The 17,500-nt window shown below is 48.1% G+C and overlaps 2 protein-coding genes across 2 annotated transcripts in view; one reads left to right on the plus strand and one right to left on the minus strand.

The window, feature by feature from the left end:
- Nucleotides 1-4,065: 4,065 nt before the first annotated feature.
- Nucleotides 4,066-8,169, plus strand: npas4a (neuronal PAS domain protein 4a; the record flags this gene model as incomplete). The annotated part of the gene is made up of 8 exons (XM_083685925.1): nt 4,066-4,240; nt 4,677-4,840; nt 4,970-5,072; nt 5,198-5,507; nt 5,633-5,742; nt 5,984-6,119; nt 6,271-8,018; nt 8,141-8,169. The coding sequence occupies 8 exons, from the start codon at nt 4,066-4,068 to the stop codon at nt 8,167-8,169; spliced, it is 2,775 nt and encodes a 924-aa protein (XP_083542051.1).
- Nucleotides 8,170-11,704: 3,535 nt separating this feature from the next.
- mrpl11 (mitochondrial ribosomal protein L11) overlaps nt 11,705-17,500 on the minus strand; it is a 27,274-nt gene continuing 21,478 nt past the window's right edge. The window contains exons 3-6 of the mRNA XM_083685591.1: nt 14,859-14,954; nt 13,261-13,354; nt 12,691-12,850; nt 11,705-12,159 (exon numbers count right to left, since the gene is read on the minus strand). Coding sequence (XP_083541717.1) covers nt 12,057-12,159; nt 12,691-12,850; nt 13,261-13,354; nt 14,859-14,954 — 453 coding nt within the window. The 3' untranslated portion in view covers nt 11,705-12,056. The remainder of the gene's footprint in view (nt 12,160-12,690; nt 12,851-13,260; nt 13,355-14,858; nt 14,955-17,500) is intronic.

Consider the following 17,500-nt stretch of genomic DNA (forward strand, 5'->3'; position numbering starts at 1 on the left):
TACCTTTCTGTGCGTCCCTTCTTTCATCAACACTGCTCGTCCTCTCACTCTCGCTTCGACGCAGGAGTGGGAGGTGTTGCTAGGCGACAGATTAGCTCCTTTCTTTCAAGAAGCGGAGCGAAGACCTTGATTCTCTGGGTGTAAAAATAAACACCAGTGAAAAGAAAGAGAGTCTTAAGGAAAATGACAAGCGTCCTTCACCTCTGGTATGAGAGGCTCACACTTTGTTTCCCCAGAAAAGTATGTTCTGCAACCCTCTTGTTTTTTTTCTCAGAACTCAGAACTCAGAACTCACTCTCTCTCTCTCTCTCTCTCTCTCTCTCTCTCTCTCTCTCTCTCTCTCTCTCTCTCTCTCTCCAAACACACTTTACTTATTAAATATCTTCTTTCAATGAGAGGTAAAGATCATCATCTATCTCTCATTCCTCGTAAACCCATTGCCATTTTTACTATTTCAGAAACTCAAGAAAATCCAGAAGGACAACTTATCCCAAGAATCTATGTTTATTGTGATTTATTCCAATACTCCTAGTTAATGGAGGTCCTTATGTATACTTATGATGTTACATTCTGTCCCCTGTAGTCTCATGACTACAGCTATGGTGGAACATGCTGTACTGTTTACTCCCCATGGAAGCTTACCTCTCAGATGAGGTACTACGGTGGGAGCGGTGGAAATACACCTGTTGCCAAGGGAGATCAACCATTCGCCTCCGTTATGGATAGATGTGAGACAATTGTTACTGAATGTGCTCCTACAGTTCATATAACCATCAAGTACATGTAATTTACATTTGTGTGTGTGTACGTTTGTGTGTGTGTGTGCGTTCGTATGCGTGTGTGTGTGTGTGTGCGTGCGTCCGTTCGTGTGTGTGTGTGTGCGTGTGTGTGTGCGTGTATCTATCTGTGTGTGTGTGTGTGTGAATGTTGAGGCATAAATGTCTAGCACGAAGCCAAAGGACTCCCTAATTGGATCCATTGGAGCCCTTTCACTGTTAGAAAGACAGGCCACTCATCTTCGAGACCCCCGCTCTTCATACATCCGCCTCTCTATAGGCCTGTTCCCGTCTGCCACCCACCTATGATACCTACACAGTCCCATCCCATAATGGCTGCTATTATCATGACAACAACAACAATGGAAGTGACGGCAATTTATCCAGGCCACTGGTGAGCCAACACAGTGTGTGGGACACTTTAAGTGCTTATGAGACTGCCGGTCGGAAAAAAAACAATTTTTATTGTTTTTTTAGTCTGAGAGCGCATGCGTAAAGATGTATACTATTTTGGGCCAAATAGAATCTGAAATGATCCTCCTTCACCCACTGTTTGACCGGCATCAGCTATGTTCATACAGTGATACTCTCTAAAAAAAGATAGAAATAGCCATGAAGGACGAAAAACAGTGGGCAGATGAACGTGAATTATTAAAACAAAATTCACAGTATAATAGAAAGCTATCTATGGTCTCGTGTGTGCCCTTTGCCCTATATTGAAATCACTAGAAAAACCAAAGGATAACCCAGATTCTGCAAATATGTCAGTAGCGTAATCGGGCTGGATGGAACAAAAGTATTTTATATTTTTCATATTACATGAGGCTGCAGTCGTAGTCCATCACCAGTCACTCAAAAGGTCTGTCATGTGATCCACTCAAGCCTAAATAAATAAAACAACTTCTTGAGTTGTGCCTGCCAACTGTAATCATTTTTCAAGGTAATTTGATTGTGAAACTGTTGAAACTACCTTATAAGAATCAGTTGTAGCCTACCGCCTACCAAGTGACAAAGTACGCTATCAATCAGTCAATCCATGGTCGGCTGCAAATGGGCTAAACTGGGATATCCCACGGAAACTATGATCATGATGCAACAAATTAGAAGCGTGACATGACATGAGAATCTATTTTGAGGCCTAAACAAAAACATCTGTCTAAAAATAGGGACAATTGGAGTTGGAAGCGGGGGCGCGCCTCTGAGTGCATGTGGCAGCCAGTCACCGGTGAGGGCTATTCTTAGAAACAACGAGCCGTATCTCCACGCTCCACGCTCTGTTTGCAACAGGTTATAGCTACACGACATAATTGGTTTATGTATGTGTGTGTGTGTGTGTGTGTGTGTGTGTGTGTGTGTGTGTGTGTGTGTGTGTGTGTGTTCTCTCTCATAACTCTCCGGTTCATAAACTTTATTCCATTGTTGTAACGATCCTATTGTAACAATAAGCCATCCCACAACCACATTTCACTGAGCACAGCCAATTATTTCACAGAAAATATGAGGATCTTTATTTCACAGCGCAGCTTTATTGAGAATTTGCTGGATCAGACTATTGTCTGACACTGATTTTACACCGCTGTGTTAGGCAGAGATAAGAATGACAGCTGCAGAGCCTCCATCTCCGACCCTTCCCGGAGAGTGATTCAGGCTATGTTTAGTTTAATTGCAATATAATGTATTTTAGTTAAGATCAAACTCCTATGCTCTGCACAACGAAAAAACAATAAAGCACGGTTAGACTATGACGATTTTGGGATCTATGTTTTACAAGAAAGCCAATAAACTCCCAAAATGCAAGCACGATCATCAATAAAAACATCTAGGAACATATGTTTACAAGCCTTTCGCGAATGAATCACCCCAAACAGCGAAGACGCATTGATAGTGTAGGCTACGTTTACACGCACACAGGCTAGACCCAGCTCAACCACCGTTGCATTCCGCTCAAATTGCCTTATATGGAGGGATGCTGCGGTTTATGTAACCGATACGCTGTGATTAAATATTTCACTCACTAGCATATGGGCTTACATCCATATAGCCTACGATAGGCTATTCCTCCACTTCACTGTGACAACTAAATTATAGTCGTGAATGCTTTTCATTCATAAAAAGCGAATGAGAATTAGGCTGTGTAACACTGCCCCACTCTCCCGCGTTCCTCTAGCAGAATGGCATGCCTTGTATGAAGCATAACACTGTAGAATAGCCCAAAGACAATCCGTAGCCGCCTCAATATGAACAGTGGACTTGAATGTTATGATGTTGACAACCGTCTGCATGCATGGCCGTGGGGAATTGACATCGGATCGGAGGGATGCAGCAGCCATGATTTTGTGGCATGCATTGCATTTTTGCATTGTTCACAATCCTTACAAGGTCCTAAAACGTGAACATGATATAGGGCTATATGCAATAATTATCACGATAAAACAAGAAAATAGGTAGCCTAAGCCAATTGTCAATGTCCAGGGAGAGAAATAATGGTTCCTCAGGTGCCAGACTTAGAAACACAGTGAGAGAGAAGTAGTCCTCTTTCGTATGCTTCTTAGTCTCCCCGCCTCCCCCCTCCCCCTACAACGGGGTCCGGTGACTCCATCTACGTTTTACGTTTGACTCCACCCATTACTCGGTTTTGTCCAAATCGGGCTTTTTGCGTTGCCGGAGCTCCCGATATCAAGCCAACGTCATCGCCGGGTAGAGGGAAGAGCTGACGTCGGAGGAGAGTCACCGAAAGGAGAGGGTAGGAGAGGGAGGGGGAGCGGGGAGAGGGAGAGAATTTCACCATTGCTAACATTGATATGAGACATATCAATCCCCCTCGACCCCCCCTCTCCTCTAGCCCCCCCTCTCCCTTTTACGTCGGTGTTGGCGCGTTGGGAGCCCCCCTACACCGGCGGAGTCCCAGCCTATATAAGTTACCGGCGAGCAGAGTCCCACCACCAGATTTACGGGCTACGGACATCTGGGCGAGAGACGGCTACCACAGCCGCCGAATCACTCACACTCCGAACCGGGGGAGAGACATCCTGTGCCGGCCAGCAACAGAGCTGGACGCTGTGGCGAAACCTAAGAGGAAAAAAGAGCGGATAGGAGAAGGTTTGAAGCCTTACTCTGGAATGAGCTGAGATGAAAGTCCAATAGTATATCACGACAACGTTATCAACACTAGTCTTTGACATCTCGTCTTGAGGGACCGAGACCCAGACCTCATCTGAAGCACAACGCCACGGTCAACCCTACTCCGCTGAGTTTCAAGGAATTTGCTCATTCACAAAAACAGGCTGCAATGTATCGTTCAACCAAGGGAGCATCGAAGGCTCGGAGGGACCAAATCAACGCGGAGATTCGGAACCTGAAGGATTTGCTGCCTATCTCGGAGGCGGACAAGGCGCGACTCTCATACCTGCACATCATGTCTCTTGCCTGCATGTACACCAGGAAATCTGTCTTCTTCACTCAAGGTAAGCCCAGGCTCGGTTTACATTACAGAGAAAATGCTTGTTAATGAAACAGTGAAGCTGTAGCCGAATCCGCCTAAGCTAGTTGCATTCTACTCTGTTGGCGTTGAATCAACAGGTGCTTTGCCTGGTCGTAGGCAACAGTTGATGAACTTGATGTATATATGTAAATATACCTGTTTACGAATAGCCTACATACACGGTATTGCAGTATTCTCGTGTTTTATTTGAGGCTCAGCCGTGAAAATGCCGTTCTAAGCCGTGTATTGCTATCCAGTGCTGAAACGATCCACCGCTGTCCAAGGTGCCGAAACCGCGTCGACAGCTACAGAGGGGAGCGGGGGGGTTGTGTTTGTGGCGTGGTACGAGGCTACGACTATCTGTTAACACCTACAAGCAAACTGAATCTAATCATTTTTTCGTCCCGATTTTCTGTTAGAATCGGGAACTCCAGGCAGTCTCGAGGAAAGTGCGAGGTTCCTCTCGTGTCACGAGCTGTCGGAGTTGGTGCAGGCGATGCCGGGGTTCCTGCTGCTGCTGACCGGGGAGGGGAAGCTGCTGCACCTGTCAGACACCGTCTCCGAGCACCTCGGACACTCCATGGTGAGTCAACGAGCGCAACAATAGCCATCATATCAACGATCAATCACGAATTTGCATGTCTTGATATCAAATTAAAGGTAATTTTCAGGGATTTTTCAAAATAGGCTAATTTTTTTTTTCTTCTCGCAGGTGGATCTGGTTGCCCAGGGAGACAGTGTGTATGATATTATCGATCCCACGGACCACTTCATCATGAGGACCAACCTGGCGCCTCCAACGTTACCTGTTGCAGGTATGACACTCCTTCATTATTTTCACATACAAGGGTAAATAAGAGGCTTACCATTGTGCATCGTGAGTCAAACCATTTTTTCGATTAATAACTTTAAGAAATATTCTTTCTCCTCTCTCTCTCAGATCGTCTATTCCGCTGTCGTTTCAACACTTCCAAGTCAGTGCGCAGGCAGAGTGCTGGGAACAAGCTGGTCCTGATCCGTGCCCGCTGCCTGTCTCCCCCCTGCGATCCTGCCACCCCTTGCTCCTACTGGACCACCAACCCTGTGTGGGTGTGCTTCTGCTCCCCTCTGGACTCCCACCCGGCCGGCCCTGGCCCCGTGGGGGACAGGGAACCCACTCTGACGCCCCCAGCAGCCGAGAACAACTTCTTCCTGGCCTCCTTCCAGTCCCAGCACAGCCGGGACATGAGGCTGCAGAACGCACAAGACAGGTGAGGTCCCCCAAATGATCACAGCTACCCACCTGTTGCTCTAGGCTGAGTAAAGCTCCCGTGGACCTCTCTGAGGGAGGTGAGTGGCCTGTGTACTCATCATCTCCTCCTCTCCTTCCCTGCAGTGTGAGTTCGTACCTGGGCTTTGATTTGACGGCCCTGCGCTCGCGCTCCTGGTACAGCCTCCTCCACCCACAGGACCTGTCGCACGCCTCTGCTCAGCACTGCAGCCTATGTAAGTACCCCTGTAGTACACACACACACACACACACACACACACACACACACACACACACACACACACACACACACACACACACACACACACACCTCCATTAAAGGTGCCTACACAGTTACACTGTACCCACTTACAACACCACACAGAGCAATAAACAACCACGCAGTGAGACATGCTGTGATGACATCATGTATGGAACCATGCCTGATGCTGACTCTTCCTCTGTGTTTTCCTACAGTGAGAGAGGGCGGGGAAGGGAGGGCAGAGATGGTGGTGCGTGTGGAGGCGGAGGACCACTCCTGGGTCTGGCTCTACATGGTGCTCCAGCTGGAGGCAGGGGAGACCCCCATCAGCAGTAACAACTACATCATCAGGTACTTTAACATACTTTGCCACATAACATGTCAGCAGAGATACACAGGAGGAGAGATAGTTTTAAAATGGGGGGATCACACTAACCTTTTCCTTTTCCTTTTCTCTCTCTCTCTCTCTCTCTCTCTCTCTCTCTCTCTCTCTCTCTCCCAGTGAGACAGAGGCCTGGTCAGTGAGGCAGCAGCTGAGCTCAGAGAGCCAGCTCACCCTGGTGCTGAGTGCCAGTACGTCTCACCAGGACAGCCTGAGCCTGTCCAGCCCAGACCAAGTCTTCACCCCGGGCAGCAGTGGCCTCTCTGCTCAGTCCTTCGACTTCAGCACAGCCGTGTGCAGCTCCTCCGACGAGCCAGGGGGCGCCACTTCTGAGCCCATGCAGCTGGAGGGTGAACCTCGCTCCAGTATTTCCTCTATGGAGGAGGAGAGCTTCTTCCAGCAGCAGCAGTCCTCTGGCCCCGCCCAAAGCCCCTCTGCTGCTGCCTCCCCGACCCCGGTTACTGTTGCCACGGTAGCAGACTTGGACTTCCTGACCCAGAACATTCTTCTGCCCCCCTCGTTCCAGCTCGAACCCCCGCTGCCCACCCTCACCCTGCCCCTCCCTCCAGTGCCCACCTCCCAGCCCCAACAGACCAAAGAGTTTGTGTGCACGCCCCCCTACACCCCCCAGCTCGGCGGGGGTAGCTTCCTGTTTAACGAGCCCCTCTTCAGCTTTGATCCCACGGGCACCACAACGCCCCCTCCTACCACCACCACAGCTACCGCCACCACCTCCGCCGCCCCCTCTCTATCCCCCTCTGCCCCTCCAACCACTGCCTCCAGCCCTGCTCCCCCCACCTCCCTGTCCACTCTGCTGCCCCTCACCCTGCCTGCCCCATCCACTGACCTGCTCTTCGCCGTGGAGCCCTGCAGTGGCTCCCTCTATGAGAAACTTCCCCCCACCCCAGACAGCCCTGGGGATGGCGACTGCACAGTGATGACCCTTCCTGAGGTCCGGGGACCCCTGTACGTAGACGTCCCCCTAGGGCCCCTCCAGTACCACCTCGAGGGCCTCCTCACCCCTGAGGCCTCCCCTGGTAAACAGCCCTGCCACTCCTTCTTCTCCCTGGAGAGAGAGAGGGAGAAAGAGAGGGCAGAGATCTCCCTCTTAGCTCAGCACATCAGTTCCCTAGCAGAGGGATTCTACCTGGATCCTCTCTTATCCAAACTCTCCCCTCCCTCCATGTCTCCCTCCATGTCCCCCTCCTCCTCCCCTCCCTCCCCCTCCCTGTCTCCATCTCTGGACACCGTTGGTGTCGATTCTGTCCACATGCTGGGGGAGTTTTATCCCATCAAGGCATGGAGAGGCCTGGACTTCCCCATATTCCCAGATGATGATGAATCTCTGTTTGAAGAGAGCGTCTTAGAATCCCTCCTCCAGGACTTCTCCTCCTCCCCTCCCCTCTCCCCCACCCTCTCCTCCCCTTCTCCCTCCGGCCCCCCGCCCTCCCCCCCCACTCCTGTGTGCTGGCACCCACCCTCTCACTTTGAGGGAGTCGGCCACTTCTGTAGCGTCCAATCGGCGCGCTGTAACTCCACGGCCGGACGCGGGGCGACGTTGGCCGCTGAGGTAGGGGCGATGGCACAGGGGGAGGAGCTGGGGGAGGAGCTGATGGAGATCGAGGTGGCGTCATCACCTCTGTCCTCCTGCTCCTCCATCCCAGCGTCCCCTCCCCTCATCCTGACTGCCTCCCCCTCCTCCTCACCCGTCTCCTCGCCTGCCGTGCCTTGCGCCCAGTCCCTCCTGGAGGAACTGGCCGCCCTGGAACCCATGTTTGGGGCAGGTGCCTCGATCGCCCCCGGCTTGGGGCAACAACCTGAGTTGTATCAACTCCAGTGTCACCCGCCGCCACAGTGCTTCCACAAAGGTGAGAATCATTCACAATGACGCTGTTTCGCTGTTAATGAAATGTATTGATGGATGATGTGTTGGCCTACCCTGAACATACAATTCTAATGTCTCTTTCTCGCTTTATTTTTTGTCTTTCAGATGGGAGTGGAAGTGTTCCTCCGTTCTAAAATAAGTCTGTGACTTACTTCATTAAGTATGGCATATTGTCATATTTTGTGGAGCTACTTTTACTGCAAAGTAAAAAATATCTAAGTGTATAAATATATACATAATGTATATACAACTAAAGGACTTTAATTCCTTCATGTCTACTTAGAACAAAGATTGACTTATTTGACATATTTTTGTTCATTAATTAATCCATGTATTTATATTTAAAAACTGGGCAACATTTACATGATGGTGCAATATACCGACCAAATGGACCCATAACTGACTGGGTTTTGGGTCCATTTGGAACTTCACACAGCTTTTCTGTAACAGGAGCTTCAGATTTGATCAGAGATGGTAACATACTCTCTGACCTCGTAAGCGCCGTTTAACTTCCAGACGCGCATCTGTATTCACTCGTAGTGAAAAACCTGTTGTGAACAAAAAGATAAGAATACATTCCTTGATATTTCAATAGGGAAATGACTTAGAGCACTTATGCTTATGTAACGCAGCAACGCAAACCCAAACCTCAAATGTGTTAAAAGTATGTTTACAAAATCTCCACTGACTTAGTACAACCTCTGACAGTGGCTCACAAAAGGGGACCAGATTTTCCCCTCACAACTCCTCTATTCAGTCTCCAGAGCGTCTCATAGTTATGCTCTGAATTGATAGTCCTCATCTCTGTCATAGCCGTAGGGGCCATGGCAACGCGCACAAACACAGTTAGCAATCAACCTAAATCTTCAGACACTTTGAGCTTTGAGTTCGCGGCTGCAGATTTTCAACATTTGACTTAATGTTTTATCTCTCCATTTCAAACTTGTGTATCAACGTGATGTGCAAACGAACAAACAAAAAAACATGTGAAAAGGTCTTTGGAACGAGCACAAGAACGCTGAAGGTCTCCCTGCCTTTCGTCTGGAAGTTACTCAACAAGTGTATGTTGTGTTCTGATCATTGCTTCAGAGCGACCATGTTGTACATTAGACTCTGAATGTGAGGCTCTTATGGTCTGTTCTAATGGGCTTGGCCTGAGGGCCATTCTGCTGGATTTTCTCGCGGCATCAATATTTGCAATGCTGGCAGCTTATAGCGGCTCCTGTGTGCCTGGCACGGCCAAGACCTGCTGAACTCTGAACTCTGAACTCTCTTTATCCATGTCCGTTCTAAATGGACCGTCTCATCGTAGCTCTTCTGGAGTAGTGAGACACAAACGACGATGTGAATGAGTGATTCTTCTTTTTTGAGAGGGGTTAAAAATGGAAGTTTTGTTTTAAAAAATGACCTGAAAATAGGGATGGGGTGCTATTTCTATTCAGTTACTAAGCGACACGGGTTGAGAATGGTACTATTCCCATGGTGTCGCCACGCTAACGTAGAGTTGTCTACGGTCAAGTAAAGGATTGATTCCTACGTTCTAGCTATTTAATGCTAAGTCAACATGTGTAAAAGTATTATATTGTAATGTGTAATATTGAAAAAAATGTGATGTTTAATGCATAATGCATTATGTCTGTGGATATATGCATATGCTCTTTTGCGGAAGGCTGTACACATTTGTACATTTGTATGAAAATCAGTCTGTACATATCAGAGACATTTTTATTGTATAAGAAGGGAGGTATACATGATATATGACTAAAGAGTCACATGATACATGACTAAAGAGTCACATGATACATGACTAAAGAGTCACATGATATATGACTAAAGAGTCACATGATACATGACTAAAGAGTCACATGATACATGACTAAAGAGTCACATGATACATGACTAAAGAGTCACATGATACATGACTAAAGAGTCACATGATACATGACTAAAGAGTCACATGATATATGACTAAAGAGTCACATGATATATGACTAAAGAGTCACATGATACATGACTAAAGAGTCACATGATACATGACTAAAGAGTCACATGATATATGACTAAAGAGTCACATGATACATGACTAAAGAGTCACATGATACATGACTAAAGAGTCACATGATATATGACTAAAGAGTCACATTGTGGATCAGTGTTCTCTTGTGTTGCTAATAAGTGTATTTGGTTGTCAAACAAATGCATTTATATTAAAGTGCACTTAAAGTGGCTGGATCTCTGTGTGTCGTCACTGTCCATCCCCCACTACTACCACCCTCTCATTATCATCACTGCCTCCCTCCCCCCCTCCCTTCCTCCCTCCCCCCTCCCTTCCTCCCTCCCTCCTCCGTTTCTTCCCCTGGAGCGAGGTCCGCTCAGCAACAGCACTGACGCACACACATGACGAGACAGTATGACACACTATCTGACTCAGACTGACGCACACACACTCGACACTGAGGCCTCCCACTTAAGCAGGCGCGCTTGCGCCGACGTACGCACGTACACACACACAATAGCAGACGCACAGCCCCCCCCCCCCCCCCCCCCCCCAACACCCCTTTACAAATCACAGCAGCCCACACTCACTCAATGTACCTGCTACTCTGACAGCGCCCTGTGATGGTGTCAGACTCCATATATGGGCATCCTGCTTCTGAGCTCTGATTCAAGCAGCCCCCTCTATTCTCAACCTCTCATTCAGACGGGGGAGGGAGGGAGGGAGGGAGGGAGGGGGACTGGGAGAACGAGGGAGAGGAGACAAAGAGAGCAAGGGAAAAGGGGGGGGAGGGGGGGAGCTAAAACGAGAGGGAATGAGATACAGTAGGGAGGAAGAAAAGGATGCTTCAGAACCTCATGATGGCAGGAAAGATCATCTTCCATCCATCACGGACCCATAGAAAGCTCTGACATCAGGGACGGCTGTTGGGCATCTTATGCTGTCTTACTGGATGGATGATTCTTTGCCACCTTTCATTCCCTTTTGACGTGTAAAACACTCCTATACAGCAGGTCTGTATAACGCTCACACCCCCATAGCAGATCGGTAGGCCAGGGTAGGTAGGCCATCGGTAGGCCAGGGTACGTACAAGGATGAGGCCTTAAACACTTCCATCGAATGATGAACACGAGGAGACAAAGCCTTCACAGCATGCTGCTACTCTGCAAACCAACATTTTGTTCCAGCAGCCAGTCACTGCAGTCAGTGGGCTTCCTGGAGGAGAGAGGAGCAGTGGAGGAGCACAGTTTAGCCCACTGCTGCCACCTGGTGGATAAGGGTTGTAGTGCATTTTCCAGAACTGGCCTCGACCAAACTGCTGCTATTAGTGAGGTGATGAGCACACAAATCGACTTGTTAACTTTGCTTGATCATGCATATGTGTAGTAAATAACACATATACAGCACCTAAAACTATACAATTAGGGATAGTAACTCCTGTGTAGAGGAATATTTATTCGGCTTTAACAACCCAAAACAATGTTTGCCCGAGTAGTTTCCAGAGCTTTTAGATGTTCAAGGTTATATCTAGTTTGACAGCAACATCAACCACGCTAACAGTACAGAGCAGTAGGAGGACAAATACAGCTGCACTTTTAAAAGCACAGCAGATCAATACCAGTTGGCCCACACACCATCTTTGACAAATGACAACAGAGAAAAGATGCGGCACATTGTATCAAACATTCCTTTAATAAAGGAGGCCTGGATTGCTGCCAGTAGTTTCAGTAGTTTCAGTAGTTTGCTGCCAATATTGAGAGTGAAGTATAAAAAGACCTTAAATCAATTCTGCACGATAACAAATGCATAACTTGTTTTAATAAAGCCATCACCAACACTAGAGACAAAACATGAATCATGGGGGGGGGGAAGTTAGCATAATACACAGGAACTACGCTTGAAATCTTACATGAGCAATCAACAGGTTGTTTTTCAGAGAAATACACAGAGCAGAATGACAGTAGGTGTGTATGTGTGTGTGTGTATAAATACATATGAGGGGTGGGCGGTAAAGGTGGGGGGTCCTCATTTCTTCTTCACAATCGCAGCCTCAGCAGCAGCTGCTGCCTGCGCTCTCAGCGTCTCCTCCCTCTGCTCCAGGAAGTCCCTGTACTCCTCTGCTGATAAACTAAAGAAGGAATGAAAGAGAGAGAGAGCGGTGGGGGAGAGAGGGGGAAGGAGGGGAGAGAGGGGGAGGGAGGGGAGAGAGAGAGAGCGGTGGGGGAGAGAGGGGGGGGAGGGGGGAGAGAGAGAGAGAGAGAGCGGTGGGGGAGAGAGGGGGAGGGGGGGGGAGAGAGAGAGAGCGGTGGGGGAGAGAGGGGGAGGGGGGGGGAGAGAGAGAGAGAGAGCGGTGGGGGAGAGAGGGGGAGGGGGGGGGAGAGAGAGAGAGCGGTGGGGGAGAGAGGGGGGGGAGGGGGGGAGAGAGGGGGGGGGGAGGGTAGGAGTGAGAAAGAAAAGAGGAAAAAAAACAAAAGAGGATGAGAAAGATAACATTGTAACGTGTTCCCAAAATGGCTAAAATGATGCAAGTAGTTGTAACCATAAGAGTGTTGTAGGACTATGACACGTATCGTTACCAAGGATAGCTCGCGTCACAGCGGATAGCAGCGTAATCGTACTAACTAATGAGCGCACACAGAATGGAGGGGGCGGGTCTTACTCGTTCACGACCTTGATGCCTAGCGAGCGGGCCGAGCCGATGATGCTCTTGACGACCGTCTCTAAGGAGGCGTTCTGCATCGTGAACGCCTCGTCCAAGGCTTTGACCTGAGCGATCTCATACACCGCCCTGACCGACACCATGCCCGCCGTTTCATGGCCTACACACACAGAGAGAGAGAGAGAGAGAGAGGGAGGGAAAAAAACCACGTTTTAATGATGAAAAGAACGAGAAAAGTTGAGCGAGTGAGCGGTGGGGGAGAAGGGGGAGAACCCAGGGAGAGAGGGATGGAGGGATTAGCCAGAGCAAAAGGGGGAAATCCATAATTCTCTTTTCTCAGCGTACCACCCTCACTGCTACCTTCCCTCGGCCTGTAATTGCCTGCCTCACAGCTCCCCGTCCATCATGAATATATCATCAATCAAACAAATCCAATCTCAGGCCGGGGGGGGGGGGGGGGGGTGGGGGGGTGTGGGGGGGGGGGGACGTCTGTTCGTTACGGGTCTGGGCTCAGGCGGCCGGGTGACTGTGGCCCAGCCAGCGTGAAACAAGGCCCCCGCTCCCCCTTACCCGTCCTACTGGCCCCCTTCTGAATGCCTGCCGCCTGCTTCAGGAAGTAAGACACCGTGGGCTTGCCGATCTTCAGGTCGTACGTCCTGTCAGGCTGGGCGGGAAGAATAAAAAAAAGAAAAAGAGGGAGAGAGATTTTAGTTTACAAATCAATCCATCAAGGCAGATACAACCTTAATTGATACTGTTAGAAGTGGGATGCCGCTTCTTACAATCTCTGCTGTGCATTAAGTTATTATCTGTCATTAGGTGCCTTCCCCGAGAAACAAGATCATTTTTCACCATCTATGAAATAGTCATTAGTCATCTGCTGGAACAGCCCAATGCACTTGCATTGATTTAGTCATTAGCAGCGTCACTGAATTGCGCTCTATTTCGGAATGGTGATCATCATGTACATATCGGAAGACTTACTACCTTTCTCTCTGTTTAACAGAAGGAGAGAGAGGTGCAGCAGAGTCTCTTTTAGAGACGAGGAGAACGACAAGGAAAGGAAACAATTCAACAAAAGAGGGAACAAGGAATGAAGGCCAGGTTGCATCTGGTTGCAAGGCAAGGCAGAGAGAAGCAGTCCTGCCGCTGCGCTGACCCACACACCAGCTCATGTGCCGGTAGTGGGTGATCGTACACCACAACTAATTGCTTGTATTTATAAAACGCACCTTTTCACCAACCAACATGTGGTCAATGCGCTTTACATTGTATGGGAGAAGCTCACCTCATCCACTACCAATGTGGTGCTACACACAGGAGGGTAGAGTTACACACAGGAGGGTAGAGTTACACACAGGAGGGTAGAGTTACACACAGGAGGGTAGAGTTACGCAAACATGCATGTGTGACATCCAGGAACACGGTGCCTGTGCTGTACGGCAAACATCAGTGAAGGCTGGAATCAGAGGACAGGCTCATTGTGATGCATGGAATGGAATGAGGAATGTGTTTGACAGCCCGGTTCCTCATTCCGTTCCATGCATTACAATGAGCCCGTCCTCTGATTTCTACCTCCACCAGCCTCCACTGGTATAGCCTACATCTGGAAATTGAAACGACGAGGGATATTTTACTAAAGGAAAAATAAATGTTTGTGTGAAGGGGAGATATCAACAGTGACCAGCAGGTGGAGCAACATTGAGGCAGCGACAGGGTTGGCCATGGTCCACAGTCATTACAGTCCATGTTAAATGCTTATTGGATTACATCCCCAGTTTGTCTCAACAACCTCATCAGCTATTCCAGAAATGTACTCAGATCAAAGCATGTATGGTGTGAAAGAGAATTAAGACGGCTAGAAACAGGGAGAAGGATAATGCAATATGAGGGTTATCAAAGATTCATATATGAAAATGAAAACCACCTCTTAACAGAGATTCTGACCCATTATATGCAATAAATGCTTCTTGACTTTTAAATCCCCATGGATACTGCTAGATTAATGAATGCAAATGGAAGTCTTAGTTCAGTGTTACAGTATGAATAATGGAAGTGCTTTGGTAATGTTATGCAGCTACAGAAATCAGGCAAGATCTCGGGAGAGGACACACTGTAGTAGAGGGCAAGGATGGGGCACGGGCCCGTAATGAGGTGTGTGAACACACCTTCACATTAATCTTGATGGGGAGAGGGATGCCCTCCTTGAGCTCCTTGGTTTTCTCGTTGAAGTCCTTGCAGAACTGTCCGATGGGGATACCCCTCTGTTGGGAGGGAGAGAGAGAGAGAGAGAGAGAGAGGGGGAGAGAGAGAGAGAGAGAGAGAGAGAGAGAGAGACAGAGGAGACATGTTTTAAAATGTATGAGGAATCTGGACCTGCAAACATTCATCGGGCCGTCACTCATTCCAGCAGATTGCTGGTAGAATACCAATGACTGGCTTGTGTCTGTCAATCCATCACAGTGCTTGGAGAGGTCTGAGTGGGTGTGCATGCATGAGTGCCTTGGGAGCGAGAGAGTCTGCTTCTGTGTGTGTGTGTGTGTGTGTGTGTGTGGTGTGTGTGTAAACCTGTATGATTGTGTGAGTCGTGTCTTTGTGTATGTGTCTGTCTGTATACTCTAGTGTGCATGTGTACACTCACCAAGGACTTTATCAGGAACACCTGTACACCTTCTCATGGTGGAGGTGGTGGAACACCTGTACACCTTCTCATGGTGGAGGTGGTGTAACGGTGTGGGGAATGTTTTCTTGGCACACTTTGGGCCCGTTAATACCAATCAATCATCGCTTGAATGCCACAGCCTATTTGAGTATTGATCCCTTCATGGCCACAATTGACCCATCTTCTAATGGCTACTTCCAGCATGATAATGCACCATGTCACAAAGCAAAAGTCATCTCAAACTGGTTTCATGAACATGACAATGAGTTCAGTGTTCTTCAGTGGCCTTCCCAGTCACCGGATCTGAATCCGATAGAACACCTTTGGGATGTGGTAGAACGGGAGATTCACAGCTTGAAAGTGCACCTGAAAAATCTGCAGGAATTGCGTGATGCAATCATGTCATCATGGACCAGAATCTCAAAAGAATGTTTCCAACATCTTGTGGAATCAATACCACGAAGAATTGAGGCTGTTTTGACAGCAAAGGGAGGCCCTACCCAGTATTAGTATAGTGTTGTAATAAAGGGAGGCCCTACCCAGTATTAGTATAGTGTTCTAATAAAGGGAGTATTACCCAGTATTAGTATAGTGTTGTAATAAAGGGAGGCCCTACCCAGTATTAGTATAGTGTTGTAATAAAGGGAGTATTACCCAGTATTAGTATAGTGTTCTAATAAAGGGAGTATTACCCAGTATTAGTATAGTGTTCTAATAAAGGGAGTATTACCCAGTATTAGTATAGTGTTGTAATAAAGGGAGGCCCTACCCAGTATTAGTATAGTGTTGTAATAAAGGGAGGCCCTACCCAGTATTAGTATAGTGTTTCTAATAAAGTGTTAAGTGAGTGCATATATGTGTGTGTGTACACCATAGTGTGTGTCTATGCACGCATGTTTATGTACTCTAGTGTGTGTGTGTGTGTGTGTGTGTGTGTGTGTGTGTGTGTGTGTGTGTGTGTGTGTGTTTGGGTTTGTGTGTGTCTGTGAGTGTATGAGGGAATGCATGTAGGCAGGTGCCCAGACCCTGGGAGACACTGTGATGAATGGGCCCTCCGATTCCCAGTCCCTGCCAGGCCAACCAGAGAGAAAACTAAATGGATGGGTGACATTAAGTCAACACCGGGTCTGGCGCCATTCTCCCCCTCTCCCGCCTCCACACGGCACGGCACCTAAACACCATTCCTAAGAGTTGAATGCAGAACCAATCACTAATCAGCAATCTAATTACGGCGGCTGTAACATGAACCGTCCTTCACCCGCCACCCTTCCCGAAGGCAACACTCTGATTGAAATTTCATTTCAGAAATGCTAGTTAGAAAAAAAAAAAAAAATCTCTTTTTACAGTTTAATGGTTCTCTGAGCCGCTGTTTCCTCATGACAGAGTCGTTGAACACTGCCTCCAGATTCTAATAATGGCCCTGATGAAAAGGCATTCATCTTGAGACATTCTTCAATGACAGGACACAGAACGTTTATTTGGGACTAACGGAGCATAGAAGTTCTGTTAATATCATCTTCACTTCATGACTCAAGACACCTGATGAATGCTAATCACTTTAAATCTCAGTGAACCTGATCTGCTAGTTCATCCATCCATGAATGAATATGTCAATCTCACCTCCATGGTCTCTATCTCTCTCTCTCTCCTTCTCTCTCTTCTGCAAACTGATTGAAGTTTCAGCTCACTGCTTTGGTCATGGCTGATATTGTTTCGGAGCTGCTGATGAATCCCATTTGAATTACAATATCTCACTAATGAAATGAAAAACCTCAAATTCCCTGGAGCCATTACACCCCCCCCCCCCCTCCCCGTGCTTATTAATAGTAATCCCATGTCAACCTCACTAGCGCCCATTGGCTGTCCTTCCCTCCCCCCGCCTCCCAGAGAACAAGAGAGCCAGGTAAACAAGGAGGACGGAGAGACCATTCTAATTAAATATGGATTAATATAAAAGCTGTGATGTTGGAAGCGAGTCAAAGCAAACCCTCCGGCACTGCCTCACAAATCCGGCTCCAGCTTCCTTTTCCTCTGTTCTGGTCTGGTCCTCCCATCAGATAATCATCTCTCACTCTCAGACTCAGAGGATATCACACAACCACATGAAAGGACCTCCCTTGGCCGGCAGAGATACTGCCTGGTTCTGTT

Source organism: Argentina silus (assembly GCF_951799395.1).
Source record: "Argentina silus genome assembly, chromosome: 15".
In the NCBI taxonomy this organism is placed as follows: Eukaryota; Metazoa; Chordata; class Actinopteri; order Argentiniformes; family Argentinidae; genus Argentina; species Argentina silus.